The following is a 17,245-nucleotide window of genomic DNA, read 5'->3' on the forward strand; positions in this document are numbered from 1 at the left end:
TGTTTGAATAGCGCACCACGGACGTCAAGAGGGCGCTGTAGCAGCAGTGTACCACACCCCTTTAACTAGTGATAAACATTGTAATTCTTTTTTGCTTATTTTACCCCAACTGGCATGTGACGGCAGATCAGCCGGGAGTGTTTGATGTACTTTAAGTAATTAATATTTAGTTAAGGTATAAACAACGAAAAGACGTACCGAACATGCACGAGGCGAACCGAAGTCCGCTGAAGCCGGACTGGTTATCATTAATAATAAATAGTTGTAATTTTAGTTAATAGTTTTTATTATGCATTAGGTGCAATCTAATTATTAAGAGTATTTCATGTTTTACCTGTAAGTTCCTGTGGCACGTAATCGTAAATAGGTATAACGGTAATCGGTTTGGCGCGAAGACACCATGTTAAGCTAGCAGAGCCCTGAGCTCGCCCAAGTCCTTCGTCAGCACCGACCGAGAGCAGACGCGTCAGCACCCCGGGGACCTCAACACTTGCCTGTACTGCTAAGTAATTCTGTTAAATTTTAATAATCCTAAATCTTTTCGTTCGTAATTCCTCGGGGCTTCTCTCGGTCGGGGGGACTACTTAAATAATTGTATGAGTGACCACTATGGTCCTTTTTATGCTAATTACCTAATTGTGGAGTGTGACCACGTGGTCAGGTAGCACCACGTGAACCGATTCGTGCAGGCGTTGTAAAATATAATCATAGGTGTACGAGAAGTAGCAACTAAAAAACCAGGGTACACGATTTAATTTGTATTTGTTTATTTCAACATCCTGAGTGTGACGGCGTGTGGGACGCCGTAAGAGCCCACTGCATAGGTGAAGAGCGTACCCGACGCTGAGAGCGGACCAGTAGCGAGTACTAGGATTGGCTTTAGGGGGGTTAAAATCACGCCTCACATGGGCGATGTCACGGCCCTGAAAAAGTGTCTCTCCCGGGTCCGTACCCCTTGCACGGTGGCGCCCAAAAATTAATCTCAGTACATGTATCGATGCGAATCCCCGCTTAGCATAAGGACAGTTAGGCCCCAGGCCATGTCAAACTGAATCATTACATTTGTATTATGAAAATTCATTTTGGACTTTTAATATATATACTACATATTAACCAGTAATATTATGATCTGATTTATTTCCAAACAAATTACAGTCGTTAATAAAAGCGGACTAGAATGTCTGACACAAATATAAACAAACATCTGCCATATTGATATGTGAAAATAAAAAAAATTAAGAAGTAAACGCATCTGTCAGCTAATGCTCCATCTGTATCCTTTCCTAATCGCTGGAAATACCGGCTGTATTTGGACCATGGTATAGAAAAGTTGGAGGGCCCTAAAAATCAAAGTGTTAACTTGAAAAGACCAAGAGAAAATATATGGAAATACGTAGTTTCTGTTGGGGTCATAAAGAACAAGGGTTGTACAAGCTAAACTTCTGTCCAATGAGACTTTTGAGGAAAAGCATGGTACTCACAAAAACAGACCCAGAAGTATTTCTGACAATGTAATTTTGCTAATGGGTGAACAGTTGGAATCAATCCCATAGGATGAGTCATTACTGTAAAGCTAAAAGTCTGTTATATTTTCATAACTGTATGTTGAGCATAAAAACATTCTTTGAAATGTTTAAGTTTTATTACTAAGAAAAAACTATATTGGATTTAAAAATGTCATATACAAATTACAATAAATATTTCAAGACTAAATTTTCTTACGCTGTGCAAAAACAAGTTAAAATGTGATCAAAATGATCCTTGCAAATCTATGTATGAACCACATAAAAGGAAGGCAGTTAAGAGGAAAGAAAACCTCAATGATTACATTGCTAAATGCAAGGAAGACAACTCAAAAGTACTCACTATTGAATTCAATTATTTCCAGAACCAACCCATCCCAAAACTGAATGTAAATGATCAGTTTTATAAATGGATGCTCTGGCTATATTGCTTCAACATTCATGTGTTTAATGATGATTCTAGCTACTGTTACACATTCACTGAATGTGACGATGTAAAAAACACGAATTCAGTTATTTGTTTTTTGTATGACTGTTTGTAAAAACAAATTGAGAAGTTCCCTGATATTTCCACAATTGTTTTTCTTTCTGATACCACAGGTGGCTAAAATAGGAATTTCCTAATGTGTAAATTTACTGCTTGGTTTTCAAGGGTATTTGAAAACGATGTCATCTAACTTTTTTTAGTAAGAGGCCATAGTTTCTCCCAATGTGACAGAAACTTCAGGTTGATCCGAAACTAAATTAAAAATTCAAAGCATTACCTAACTGCAATGGTACAGTGTAGAGAAAACCCATCACCCTTTGAAGTTGTTATGGATCCAGAGCTTCTGCAAGACTGGGAACCTTTTTCAAACAATCTATTTAAAAAAAACCTGTCTCAAAAATAACATATTTACTTAAAAAAAAAAAGTCATTATTAAATTATTAAGAAATGATGAATTGCTATGTTCTAAAACTTATTAAGACAATATGATGTGTTCAGTAATTGGCATCCTATTCAACAGCGTGGAGATTTTCACAACACAAAGACTCGAAGGTGTCCTTGCCGAGAAATTAACCAACTTAAAGTTAATGAAGTAAAAGTGATATACTGTTTTTTTACAGGAAGAGGATGTAGAATTTATTGAGAATATTATTTCATAATGTGGATAAAAGCTACAAAAGAGTGATGTCAAACATATTAACTGAGCAAATTTGGAAGTAAATGTATTTTTTTAAAAAATGATTTTTCATAATTAAATTGTAAAAAACTTGATTGAGCTAAGAATACTTGTAAGATGTTTCCTCCAGATTTAGTACATAAATATAATAAATAAAGATGTTTTTCTCCCTACTTCGACTTTCAACTACCCATTATATGCCAAAAAGTGTTGTCTTAAAAGGACATATAAACTTACATGCATTTTTCATTTATTACTCATAACATAATGTAATTTGAAATAAATTCTTTGGATATCCCTTTATAAAAAGATCTAATATTTGTATTTATATCACAGAAAATTAAGTTATAATTAGTATAACAATAGGATAAAACAATGAAAATTATTTTTTTTGATTTTCTCAAAACATGGTTTTTGTTTATATGCCTTTTTTTTTTTTTACTTAGAATGCCTCAATTGGTATAGTATCTTCAAATTTGTAAAATTGACTTACACCACAATGTTCATGAACCCCTCATATGATTGTTTGATGAACTTAAAAATGATACATTATTGACGGTGATCAGGTGAATGACTACTATAGATATTGATTGTGTTCCACATTAATTCACAGTTGCTTGTATCACTTGTGTTTAATTAATGTCAGTGATACATAATATTAATGGCACATGAATTTATGATTAAAATACATACAAGTTTCAGATATTAGGAGACAACATACTAAGAAAAATTAACCAATACTGTCTTGTATATAAAATATTGTCAATTTCCCTATTTTTTCCAGGTTTTAAAGAACCTTTTCAATTCCTGAAGTTTTCACAGTTTTAAAAATTTTCCCTTGTTGTGTGAATATGTTATGTGCTTTAAGAAGTATGTAGTAAAATGATTCAATCAAATAAATTTTCATAACTTTTCTTCCATCATAATATAAAAAAAAAGCAATGAAACCAATTGCTAGTGAAAGAAAGTAATATAGCTAGTAAATTAGGCCCCTTTTAGTTTTCGATGACACCGTGCAAGAATTACATGTTAAAATATGTCATAGAGGAATAGAGAGTTTATAATGTTTTAATATGAACACGAAAATCCATATTCTCAAATCATTCTATGCACCCCCAAAATTAACTCTCACCTCTCTGGAAGGTGCGCTCACCAGTTCAGGAACCACCATCGTAACTGGAAATGAAATAGATTGAACTTTATGTCTTGTCGACATTGAGGTCAGAAGAGATGATGAAAGAAGATGAGATGCTAGAGAAGTATTAGCAAAATAAATGGGTTGTGAAAATGAGAGAACCATGAGAAAACCTACCATTGCATTATACCATCCGCCAAATTTTCCACATTTGGAAAATCTGGGTTCGACTATGCCAGGAATTGACCTCAGATCACCTGGTGGGAGGCAAGTGAGCTGACCACTTAATCTCCAGTACTGTCTCTCCTCTACACATAAATGTTGTGTATTTGATGTGCACTAATTTTTTGTCTTATTATTTTTATTTTATGATGCTTTGTCTACATGGAAGTGTATGCCAACTAAGATAAAAAAAAACCATCCTGTGGGTACTAGATTACAAAATAAATGTTAATAATAAAACCTGTATGAGGTGTAATTGGAAAGTCTTAAGACAGGTGTCATCACTGCTCAATAGGAGAGGCTAGGTTTGACTGAGGGGATGGAATGGGAAGCTTGTTTTGAATCTTGACATGTTCTGATAAATTACTGCGATATCTTTGTTCTGTCAAGTGTGGCATCCTGATGAGTGAAGAAGTGTTTTTGGTTATCTGTATGATTCTTGATTTCACAAAATGGATGAAAAAAGGGACCAGTTTGGACCAAAATTTGTATTAAAACTGGGAAGTCAGCATAGGAGACTTAAGGACTACTATAGAGTACCAATTAGCGAAATGAACTGAATTTAAGTTTCTAAGTGTTCAGTAATTTTAAATTGAAGATTTAAACATGCGTCAATAGTCCATGAAATTCATTCTGAAACTGTTGTCAGACTAACAGAAACACTGACTTGAATGATCCCAAGATATGATTAATCAGGTCAAAACTGACCCAAATTTGAAACAGTGTCATTACAGGTAACAAATCATCGGTTTATAAATATGAATCAGAACAAAGGCACGATCATTACAATGAAAGTGTCCAAGTTCATCACGACATAAACAAGCTGAAAGCCTTTACAAAGCCCTAACTAAGCGAATCCCGGATATGGCTTTCAACTGCCAGGACAAGATATCAAGGGGTAACGGGGAGGGGCTGAATTTAACTATTCAGCACGGATCGTGTATTGTAGGTGCATTTAAAGGTGAACACACAATAGACCTGAGTTTCAAAAAAAAAAAAATTATATCAGAATACATTTAATTAATGCACTTCTCAATAACAAATACTTATATATGTGCAAACAGCCCTAGAGAAAAACAACTCTTTAGTAGCTTCAATAAGAATTACAAAACTTGCACGTGTGTGTATGCATGAGTAACAACAGAATAGGGGTGCAGAAATCCCTAATAACAAGTACAAATTACACTTTCCTACACATTACGGATTAACAAAGATGCTTCACGTAATTATTACTGTATGTTTGCATACAAGAACAAAGGAGTACATTTAAATACAGCAACATGGAAATAATAAAACATTTAAACTAACTGTGAAAGGGTAACATATCCCGTTAAGCTAATGTAGTAATCCTCATAAATATACATTGAAGTGCAAGCAGTACGACAGGAAATCAAGCCCTATCACGCTCAATTGAATGGGATTAGGCCCATAACTAGGCTGACAAATAAAATGTAAACGTGAATATTGATACTTTACTTAATAGATAACGTAGGAACGGTTACAAATAAATAATAAGCATACAATGGTTTATTAATTCCAAAAGAGAATAATACTAAGACTAGAACAATTGCAAACGAGTTGACCTCGCGGGGCCAAATAGTGAAAATAATAAATTTCCAAAAAGAAACGTTTACATCCCATGCACAAAACATTATATCCAGACGTAATTTTTGAGGTGGCGGCCGAAAGAGAATTTAGAAAAGACAAAATAAATTTAAAGTTCGCAAACTACATTAGTAAGGCCACCTCCTAACTCCCAGAAATAACTTGAACTTACATTATTTTTCCCCGGAGATCGCTCCCTCGGCCTATCAACGAAGTGCCCTAAATGACAAACAAAATTTAATAAGATCTTTAAAGAGCGGACCACCGCGCATGCCCCAACCCCGGGAGGGGAGGCTAGAAGCAAAGCACATCACAACAGCGGGGAAGGTAAAAGGAGGGAGGGAGAGGCCTTTGACGCCCCGGCGCGCTGTTTGAAAGTAGCAGGACCTGACTGCTGCAAAGCAAGACAAAGTTGGTAAAATGTGAAAACAATTGACATCATTCTAGGCTATGCCCTTCTGAGCATTCTAGGCTATGCCCTTCTGAGCCCGATGTGCCACCACCTCCCTCATCGTCCACTGCAGGCCTCCTCCTTCCGTCACCACCCTCTGTGACCCCCACATTTCAAACTGCCCACCAAAGTGTAATTGTGTGTGCGTGTGTCGGCCCGCGCCCACAAGTGTGACGTCAGTGCTTTGCTCCCTTATCGATGCCAACATAATTAATTGTAACTTACTTATTTCTTACCTACAGTGTTTTATGTTCCAGCAGACGGAGTAATTGCTTCAAGACGGGCTTTTCTTTAAATTGTAACATAAATAATATTCCTTGGCCTGAACGATGCTGAGCAAGGAGGAAGATTCCTGAGGCAGACTATATTTAAATATCAGATTAGTTTAAACCAATTAGTTATGTAATGTTATTGTTTGCAGCTAGTAGGCTAATTTAATTAAGGGTTTATATGTGTTCATTCCTTTTCCCGGTGGCATGTGTGATTTAAATGTATGTAAAGGTCGTTGGCTGGAGTGAGTTGTAGGCCTGCCTCGAGGGCATGCTGGGAGTGGAGTCTGTCGCTGCGATCGCCTGAGGTAAGGAGCTGCACACACCCGTCATCCACAACTTGGTACTATCACTGATCTACGTCCATCTGCCATCATATCAATCGCTTTCTTTTAACTCCAGGGCTTACTTCCGGCAGAAGACTGTTTTACTTAAGTTTTATTTAATTCACTAGACGGATTCTGATCATATTATATGAACTCTAATGCAGTCGTAGGCAGTAGGTGATGTCTGGAATGTGAGTATCCTACTGCGTGTGATCTTCCGCCAGTCTGAGCCTCAGCTGTGTCTTAATATCCTGATTATGTCTCTTAGTGGGTTTGGTTCGGGGGAGGTATACCGGCATGGTATGATGTGTAACCCACCATTTTCCACATAATTCCTTCCACTTTCGTCCCGAGAAATGTGATGCGTTGTCGTTCAAAAGAATGCATGGGTAGCTACAATATGGGAAGAATTCTATGTCCAGGGCTCGCACGATAGTGCCTGCACGCTTGCAGCTGTTCGTCGAGCATGTGGTAGCCCTCGCACGCCGCTTCGCTGCACCTCCGTATCAGTTACTGTGAGTGTCCATCCCCACCCTGTGCAGCGCGCATGAATGTGTGTCTGGACCACCCTTATAGCGACTAGTGCCACCGGCTCTTATTAACTATGATAATGTGTAGAATATACAGACGAGCAACATCAATAAACGTATCGAATAAACATATTAGTTTCTTTTGTGTGGGTGACCACGTGGGGAGACAACACACAGACTGAGGCATGTGAGGCGCCTTCGAGAACCTACCTTATTACCTTATTTTTTTGGCTTTACATATAGCATGACCCCCACTGAGAGAGGATGTGATTCCATGTATTTCATTTATACTGGGAGAAACGGGCCTCCCTGCACATGGGCTACGTCACGGCCCTGACGAGAGAATAGCCGGGTCCACATGCCCATAATACATGTGGTGGCGCCCAAGACTTAATACCAAGTCTCTATGAACATATAAACAACCCCCAGTGCGACAGCACAATGATGGTGACGTTTTTCATTGTGTATCATGAACATGGCCCTAGGGGGCAGATAGTCAGTCTACCAGGAATACTATACATGTAGCCTTCAGAGTTTACCTCTGGCCTGCAATCTGGCGAGATAAGAATTGGTGCCTCCATCATGTCAACGCCCCACTCATCAAGTATTCTTTAACATGTAATTATTGGCCAAATTCCTGTCATTCTGCACCCTGTGGCCTCTTTGCTGATATAAACCCTGACAAAAAGATCTGAATCAAAGAAATCCAGGAAATTTCCGAGAGGATACAGAAGATTTCATAAAATGTCCAAAATTGGAACCACTGTCAGAGCTGTGTGTTTAGTAAGAAAGGAGATCCATCCCAATAGCCTGTAAGTACTGCCATTTTGAAATTACAAGCAGTCTTAAAACTTTCCAATCAAACATTTCTTTCCACACGAGTAATTATTTCCATATATGCTCACCTGCAGGTAGGGTGCGGTCCATTACCGTTTCACACACCTAATCCGATTAGCAAAGGAACCCCCCCTCCCCTCAGAGAACTCTCTGCGGCTCTGGGGGGTTTGGCATGTTCCCAAATCCCCGCCTGCGTGAAGTGGTGTAACTAGGACGCCATCGTTCAGCGAGCTTTGGGTGCTAAGTCGATCCTGGTGACGCAACACTTGAAAGAGGTGCAAGAAAACCATTCCAGAAAGAGGCTGAGAGGTATAAAAATGGTGACGCCAGCCTCCGATGCAGTGAAGTGAAAAGGGTGAGTGACCCCTTGATGAGTGAAGGTGAATGACGAGCGATGAGCTTTGTTGCAAAGACTGGTGCATCGGGGACTGAAGCATCCAGATCAGGACTGTTCTGGGTTTGCGGCGGATGAGTGAGTAGTGTGAGGCCAGTGTGTTGAGACAACAGGTGAACGGTGAGAGCCACTGTCGAGCCGCGCTCCAGTGGGGAGAGTAAATTGTGGACCTTATGAAAGAGATATAAATTTGTGGGTAGACAATTTATTTGTTATAACTAAATAGTGTAAATATTATGTAATAAATAAAACTGCATTTAATTAATTGGTCTATGCTTTTTGAACCTGTTTTCCCAGTTATAACATTTGGTGCCAAAAGTAGGGATAGCCATAAATAAAGGATTTAAGGTTAATTAACTCTGAATTAAAACAATAATAGTAAATTAATTTGAAAACCATACAAAAAATAATAAAAATGGTGTTAAGAACCGTAGTAAGTTAGTTTTAGTTTTGAGTAAAAGTTAGCTAGGCCATGACTTAGGTTAAATTTAAGTATAGTTAATAGGACATAAGTGACCGATTGTGTATTTGAATGAGGAAGATAGCTGTTGACAACTTAAGAACGTAATGGCTTTCTTAGCCAAAATGAAAAATGATGTGGAGAGTAGCTTGAAGAAAATGAAAAAAATAAAATGGAGAGTAACCTGGAAGGAATGAAAAGTGGCCAGGAAGAGGTGAAGAATGTCACGAAAGAGAAAAACTGCAAAATAAAAAAGGCACCAAAAAATATGAAAAACAAGCTGGTGGTGGCACAAGAAGAAATACAGAATGAGCTAGTGGCTGCCCAAGAAGAAATGAAGAAGATAGAGAAAACCAGCATTCAGTTTGAAGTAGGTGTGCAATGTTTGAAGCAGAATATAGCTGTCCATAAAGAATTGATGACACAACAGCTAGCTCTGTTTGAGCACACTAACGAACAGAGCATACTAGCTGTAACTGAAGAATGCAGACGAATGAATAAGGAAGCTACAGCTGCTACGAAACGAAAGAGTTTCCCTGGTTAAGGTGGAAGATGCTGTGAACAGCCAATCAAAATTCAAGCCAACCACCTTTGATGGGCAATTGTTGTGAGCAGTATACAGGTGACAGTTTGAGGCAGCTGTGGAAGTAAAAACTGGAGTGAGAAAGAGAAAGCTACAGTACTTGTCTTGGACTTGCGAGGATCTCCCCTAGAGCTAAGGTATGGTGACCGATACATGGGTGAGGTGTACAGGACTGCTATGAGGATATGCCAACAGCTATCCTCAGAAACCCTTCAGGAGTTCGAGGCTAACTTCAAGAGGCTTGTGCACCTTGCTTAACCAGAAGCTTCTGCAGAGATCAAACAGCAACTAGTTACTAGCGCATTTATAGATGGACTTACGGATGCAGAGGTCCAGCAAACCCTTCGTTTAGTCTGCCACAAGAAGAGATGTGATGCCCTGGTATATGCCCTGGAGATAGAATCGCACGCAAAGTATCCAGGAATGCCAACATCAAGACAAGAACAAGATTGAAATCATACCATGAGGGAGGTACTAATGCCACTGCCAATGAAGGGGATATCACCAGGGCTTTGAAGAAGCTGCTGAATAGTTATCAAGGTTTCTAGTTCCGGAGGATAGGAGGTTGCCCACAGTGCTTCGCCTGCCAAGAACTAGGGAATATTAAGTGATATTGCCAACATGCAAGAAAACCCCACAAAAATTAGAGAAACAGGTAAACGATCAGTAGCTGGTATGAAGGGGCATATGCCAGCTCTTTGGGAAACAATAGACCCTAGGGTGTTGCTTGCATCTTTACTCTGTAGAGGAAATGACAGTTTGATGAATTTGTTCTTGACAGGGAAGGACAAGCATTGCGAATCAGAGAGGGAAGATGTAACATTGTTTACTCCCAAACGATACTGCAACTTTTTGAAGAGTAATGGAACTTCGGTTGAGTGGCTTGACATGAAAAACATGCCTGGTATATCTGGATGATATTAAATGTGGTGGGAAATACAGTGAAGAAGCATCTACAAAACCTCCAGGAAGATTTTAAAAGGCTTCACCATGCACTACTTAAGTTAAGCCCTAAAAAGTTCTCCTTGTTCCAACATGAGGCGATGTTTCTAGGTCATGTAGTATCACAAGATGGAGTACAAACTGATACTGAGAAGATACAGTCTGTCAAGGAGTGGCCTTGACATAAATATCAACATGTGAGGAGTTTCCTAGGACTTTGTACCTAATAGAGGCAATTTGTGCCTGGGTTTGCAGATATTATAAAACCACTACATCAACTGACAGAGAAGAAAATACTTTTTTTTTTTTTTTTAAATTATGGGTGTGAGGGTGCCTTTCAGAACCTTAAGGAGGCACTATGTTCTAGCCCCATACTTGCCTACCCTTGTATACCCTTGACACAGATGCAAGCAGAGATGGACTGGACACTGTACTTCCCCAGGTTCAGGATGGAAGCCAACGGGTCATCGGGTACTAAAGCAAAGCATTATCTAAGCTCAAACGTAACTAATATGGCACCAGAAGAGAATTTCTAGATGTAATTAAGTCCCTGCAGCATTTTCACAAGTATTTATATGGGAGAAAATTCCTTGTATGCATTGACTATGCTGCACTTAAAAAAATGTTGCAGTCAAGAATCCAGAGGAGACACTCACTAGGTGGACTGAGCAGATATAGCAGTATGATTGTCAAATCATACACCGGAAGGGCCTAACTCACAGCAATGCTGATGCCCTCACTCACCGATGATGCAATGCAGACTGCAATAATTGCAAAAGAGCACAAAAGAACAAAAAAATTGAAATATTCAACATACCAGTATCAACAGTAAGGATAAATGGGACTATGGCAGCTTAAAAATTGGCACAGCAACAAGACTCTGACCTATGGCCCATTATAGGCTGGTTAGGGAGGGATACCGGATGTCCATCATGGCATGAGATACCCAGTGACCAAAGAGCTGTGAAACCTTATTGGGCACAATGGGATTCTTTAGAGATGGTTAAAGGGTTATTGGAGATTGCATGGTAGAGTCCAAATGGGAAAGTGGTTACCATGCAGCTACTCCACCAGACATGCCTAGAGCCAGAAGTGCTGAAAGAAATGTATGATGGAACCTCTGGTGGCCATCTTGGAGTGGCTAAAACTCTAGCCAAGATTCGTCAGCTCTACTACTGGTTGAAGTGCCGTCAGGATGTAGAGACTTGGTGTAAACAATATGACCTGTTCAGCCATAAAATAGCCACAGTATTACAGTCAAACCTCATTATTACAAACCTGAAGGGACCATAATTTTAGCACTTTGTAATAACGAGGGTTTGTATTAACCAAACTATTGGGATATCATGACAAAAAAAATTGATTGAACTTTAAATACCTACATTTACAACCATAAAGAAAATTATATACACTGTTGGTAGTATAAGCTGACTTCACTACATGCATAACAATTTGTAAACACTGAAGAAAACAAACACAATGCAACACTTACAGAATAAATCATAATACAAACTTCAATAAACTTGCATTCATGACACATTTTCTATTCAAATATTTGGTTTAAAAAAGCATCAATTCTGGTTTGCACTATTTTTTTCTTATAGGCATTGTTTACCACATTACAAAGCTTATCAAAGGCCAGTACTGATCAAGTATTGGTTGAGCAGTCTGTATCCAATATTTAACTTTGGTCGTATCTACTGCTGCCGATTCTCCACACATAGTTTTGCCAACAAGATTGTTGTGATCCTTAAACCGTTGTAGAACATTGCTGAACTTGAAGTCTCAAATCCCTAACCTCAATGCTGGGTAGTCTGCCTTCTTCTGAATCATAGTTCCAGAAATAGGCAAGTTTGCTGCACGCATTTCTTCAAACCACTGGAACAAGGTAGCTTCCATTTCTTGATGTTTTGGGCCTCACATTCTTTTTCTTATTGATAATTTGCACGAACTCGCAAAGGCTAATTAAATCATTTCACGATTTTTTAGTATTGTCGACAACGACGATTGCAGGATGTTAAATTCTCTCGTAGTTTCAGTTTTCGTTCTCTCTCCATTGTCTACTTCTTCGATAATTTTAACTTTAACTTGCAATGTAAGGTCGTTGCGTTTACGTTTCGCAGTCATTACAAACCAACTCACAATCAAAATTGAGGTTAAGACACACGTGCGTGAACAATGGAAAATATCAGAACTTTTTTCCATAGATTGTTTAAACTTCTACATATGTACACTTCCGACGACTAATATTAATAAGGTATAGAGTACTTTTCGTTTTCCCTTTACAACATGGCATCTTTTCTAGTTTAGTTACTAACATCGCCACTCGAGTTGAACTTTTCATCTTGTTTTTCGACCATTTTGCGCTGTAGGATACATACATATATCTTTGAGACACGTTTGTTTACATGACGGTTATGAAGACGTGATTTACTTTAGACTTCGGCTGTGAAATTCGTATTAACCGTTTTCTTATACACGTTAACAGCTACTTGAGGGATCAAAACAACTTCGTAATTCATATTAACCGTATTTCGTATTAAAAGTACTGAATAACATAGGAAAGCCTACCTTATTTTCTGAAACTGTGAAAGTACTTAGCATAAACGGGAATTTCGTACTAAGCGGATTCGTATTAATGAGGTTTGACTGTATAGTCATGGAAAAATGATACCATACAACTTTGGAGCCCCATTTGAGCCAAGATCACTAGACAGATGAGAAATAAAACAATTAGATGGAGATGTGACAAAATGCATTGGTGCAGGAAATGAGAGTACCCCAAGAAAACTCACTCACTGCAATGTCTGTTAAATTAACATTTGTAAGGAATCCAGATTTTAATTTGCTGAAAATGAGCATGTAATGCCTTGATGGGAAAACTTACAAAATAGTCGTAGTATACTTGTTTATTTTTGAAAACAGCAACATGATCTGTGTTTACTTTTTGCACCATCAGGGTATAGAAGTGCTACACTAAAAACAGCCCTAAATATTAAAAAATACAAGCACAGATGTTATGTTACATCGCTGGTTATTAAAAGGAATACACATATGTTTGAATACCATGTAAATTCTCACACTTAAGATACCAACTAAACATGAAAAATAACACACTTCAACTGCTTCTCCAAAGACAAAATATTCATGCATACACTTGCATTCGTTAAAAAATATAAAAAAACTTTCACACAATGTCAGACGGATGAAGAATGGCACTGCAGTCAGTAACTAAAACAGAAAAAGTAATGCCAACTATGTACTGCCAACAATGTTTCCTCACATTTTTTAAAACCTTTATCACTCAAGAAAGCTGCTGTTTCTTACACTTCTAGGCCAGAGCAAAATAGTGCTGTTCATTACACTTCTAGGACAGAGTGGTTTTGTGGTACTAGGCATGCATGAGGACCCAGGTTTAAATCCTGGTACAGCCATTCTGTATTCAGTTCTAAAATTTTTTTACTAAACGCAGAGGCAAATGCAGAGATGATGCCTTACAACAGGCCATGGCTGGTTCCTTACCTGACCACTCCTTGTTGGTACTGTTCTGACCGTGTTGATGACAGATGTTAAACTCAATAAAAAATAACAAGCAATCAAAATATACAGAACAAATTTTTGTACATGAATATACAGGGAAGCTACAAAACCTGTAACTTTAGATTTATAGACTTTTCTAGATTTTTTTCTGACCTTAGACACTACATTAGAGCATGCTGTTTTGTGTTTACTCTTTTTATGGTGATCAGAGGAGGTAGTCTATTATCTTAATAGTGTACCACTTAATAAGATATTTAAATAGTGAAATAAATTAATACTTCTGTGGTAAATTATCTGATTTCCGAACAACAATACACCAAAAATGGACATGGCCTTAAACATCTTGCTAAAAAACATGCTGTGCTCTATTATGCATTTTTTATTTTGGCCAATAATGAGTTCAGCAGGTTATTGCTGAAGGACATGGAGTAAATGCCTATGAAAAAGAGGAAGGGTTTGAATGATTGAAGTCATTTGATTGTTAGAACAAAAGAGCACATTGGCAAGAGACACACTCAAAAGCACAGAAGAAATAACATTTTGCAAATATCAGTAGTGCATGCAATACATACGTAACACATCTTTAAACAAAAAATTCCAGAATTTTTTAACGACTGTGATTACTAAATTTTTTCCTAACTTGTCTTTATTTTATGCACTTGCAGCAACCCTGATATGCATGTACGTGCTTACAAGTGCTTTTGTAATTATGATCATCAAGATTTATTAATTTTGAATTTATCAAAGACTTTCACACTTGTAATATTAAATATTACTTTAATGAATTACCATAAAATTTCACTGCCTAGTATAATAAAAGTTCTGCAAGACACAGTTCCTGAAGGTAAGTATTATTTCCTTTACATAATATTCACATAAAACTTACAGAATATACATAATAACTCCAAGGGACCACACATCACAGCTCTTGTCATACTTGTCCGGTCCCAGGACTTCAGGTGCAACATAATATGGAGTGTAACAAGGTGTTTGTAAAGTGTCCTTTGAAAAAGTTTCCTTCGCAAAACCAAAATCTGTAAGCTTCAGAACCCCACACTGATCTGAAATGAAAAATAAAGAAAAATAAGATAATATTTACACACAAGACAATAACAATAATAAAAAACTTTTAGTGGAAACTCAAAAACATCTAAGTTAAGAATGGAGAAAGGTAGGTCAGAGGTCTGAGTCCCCGTCCAGCTATCCTGACTTCAGTTAACCATGGTTTTCTGAAATCATTACTTCAGACAATATGCCATGATTGATTCCTTCCCTAAAATAGCTGTTTTATGTTGCATGTTTCAATCTCTAAAGACCTCATGTCGACAAAACATTAAGCTCAATATTAAAAAACACTAAAATAAATAAAAATATAAACTTTATACATAAACTATATATGCATAGTAATCTCTAGCCAACCACTGAGAAAACATTTTCTTATCCCTGTGATTGAAGAACCCACATTAAAACAATTTCAGATGTTATGGGACAAGTAGTATAAATTATAACTCGAAAGTTAGAAGTTCAATCAGTTCGCCTTCTTGCTGTTTCATATTTCTAATAAAATATTGTCTTGAATATCTTAAGAAAAAAAAATTTAACTGTGAGGTTATTGCTTTGTATAAAAATACAAAGAACACAGTTTTTCTCCCAATGTAGTTGAGGCTTTTTTTTTTATGTGATATCTAGTTAGTTGTGAATTGACAACCTTCTGCAAAAAATTTAATGCAATCTTGACCCTTGTATCCTGGTATACATGCAAAACGCTCGAATATGAGACCTCTTCCCCAACACTCACTTTGTTCTTGTCCATTGGGTCCATGTCTAATATCAAACATTTATTTTAGAATGAAACTCTTTATTACCTTTAGCATTGCTTTCTCTCTTAAGTTCTAATATAAAAATCTCATTCTTTATTAATAAATAAATAAACAGTAAAACAACTAAGTTATACTAATTTTTCACAGCCAACACCTGTAAATTAGTTTTCCTCATGCTGTGAATTCTGGGTATAACACAAATATCACAGCCCTCTCACATTGCCCACTTAGTATCGTGGGCAACCCAAAGCCAGAGATGGTGCTGGTCAGGGCTGGGCCAATCCCCCTTCAGGGGCCGGTTCGCAGGGCTCTAATGTGTACATCAGACAGTAGTCCTTCACAAATACTCTGAAAGCTACAGTAACCCTAAAATTGCTTAGACTGACTCTCTCACCACTATTTTGCTGGACTATGTATGTCTCCAGAGATGGTAGTGAGACATGGAATAATCAATGATAATTGTCTGTTAAGTGATGTACAGTGATAAGCTAATAAAAAAATGTGAAGTAAAATAGAACCATCCCATAACAATAACCTTTTGCAGAAATACCTTGAAGGAACAGTGCCCCCCAAAATGAATATGCTTTCAAATGAAAGGAAATCTTTAAAAAATATTGCTTTTGTTTGGTGGAAGTCTGAGTCATGATTTGCAATGTAAAGGAAAACAGTTTGGCAAACAGGATTGTGTGATGTCATATGTAGTAGCCAAAATGGTGCTGAGTTGTTCATCAGAATGTTCTTTTTCGTTAATCTTTCTTCATTTAATCATTTTATTTTCTGATGTACATACAGTTGTACAAATACTGTAATTTTTATGAATGGTTCAGTGGTGAATGTATGAGAATAATGAAAAAAAAAAGTGAGAACTGTAAACCTACGTGTATTATTTTCATGAATTTTCAAATATAAATAATTTACCAGAGAACCACAAACAATTAGAATTAAAAAATATGTTGTAATAACTTTAAAGTAACTGAGAATAGTAAAGTGTGTTTGAAGCATTTCAAAACAGAAGATTATTATTAATCATATACAGTACACTCCCGATTATCTGGGGTAATGAATGACTGGCAAGGGGTCCACATATAACCGAAAAAATGTGGTTAAACCAATGGAAAAAAAAAAATCCTCACTATATAGACAAACACTGTAACACCCGCTCCTCAAATAATGCTTTTAATTCGTTCCAGTAAAACAATGTAATGAGCTAATGAAAACAGCATTCACTAGTCAAATACATTTTTTCCATAAGAGAGTATTTTAATCAAAATAATTCATTTTACAAACAGGTAATTTGCTTGCAGACTACAATTCTAATCAAGGAACTACTACCATTATAATTATTTTACAGTACTAATATATATCTAAATACATTTTAAGTACATTTAGAACATTTTCAGATTATACAACATAAAATTAAATTTAATAATTCATGTACTGCATTG

The 17,245-nt window shown here is 37.1% G+C and overlaps 1 protein-coding gene across 1 annotated transcript in view; it reads right to left on the reverse strand.

Annotated features, from left to right (window-relative positions):
* LOC134528911 (MAP kinase-activated protein kinase 2) overlaps positions 1–17,245 on the reverse strand; it is a 151,462-nt gene that overhangs the window by 24,317 nt on the left and 109,900 nt on the right. Inside the window, exon 6 of the mRNA XM_063362577.1 lies at positions 14,867–15,041. Within this exon, the coding sequence (XP_063218647.1) occupies positions 14,867–15,041 (175 nt within the window). The remainder of the gene's footprint in view (positions 1–14,866; positions 15,042–17,245) is intronic.

This window comes from Bacillus rossius, chromosome 2 (assembly GCF_032445375.1).
Source record: "Bacillus rossius redtenbacheri isolate Brsri chromosome 2, Brsri_v3, whole genome shotgun sequence".
NCBI lineage: Eukaryota > Metazoa > Arthropoda > Insecta > Phasmatodea > Bacillidae > Bacillus > Bacillus rossius.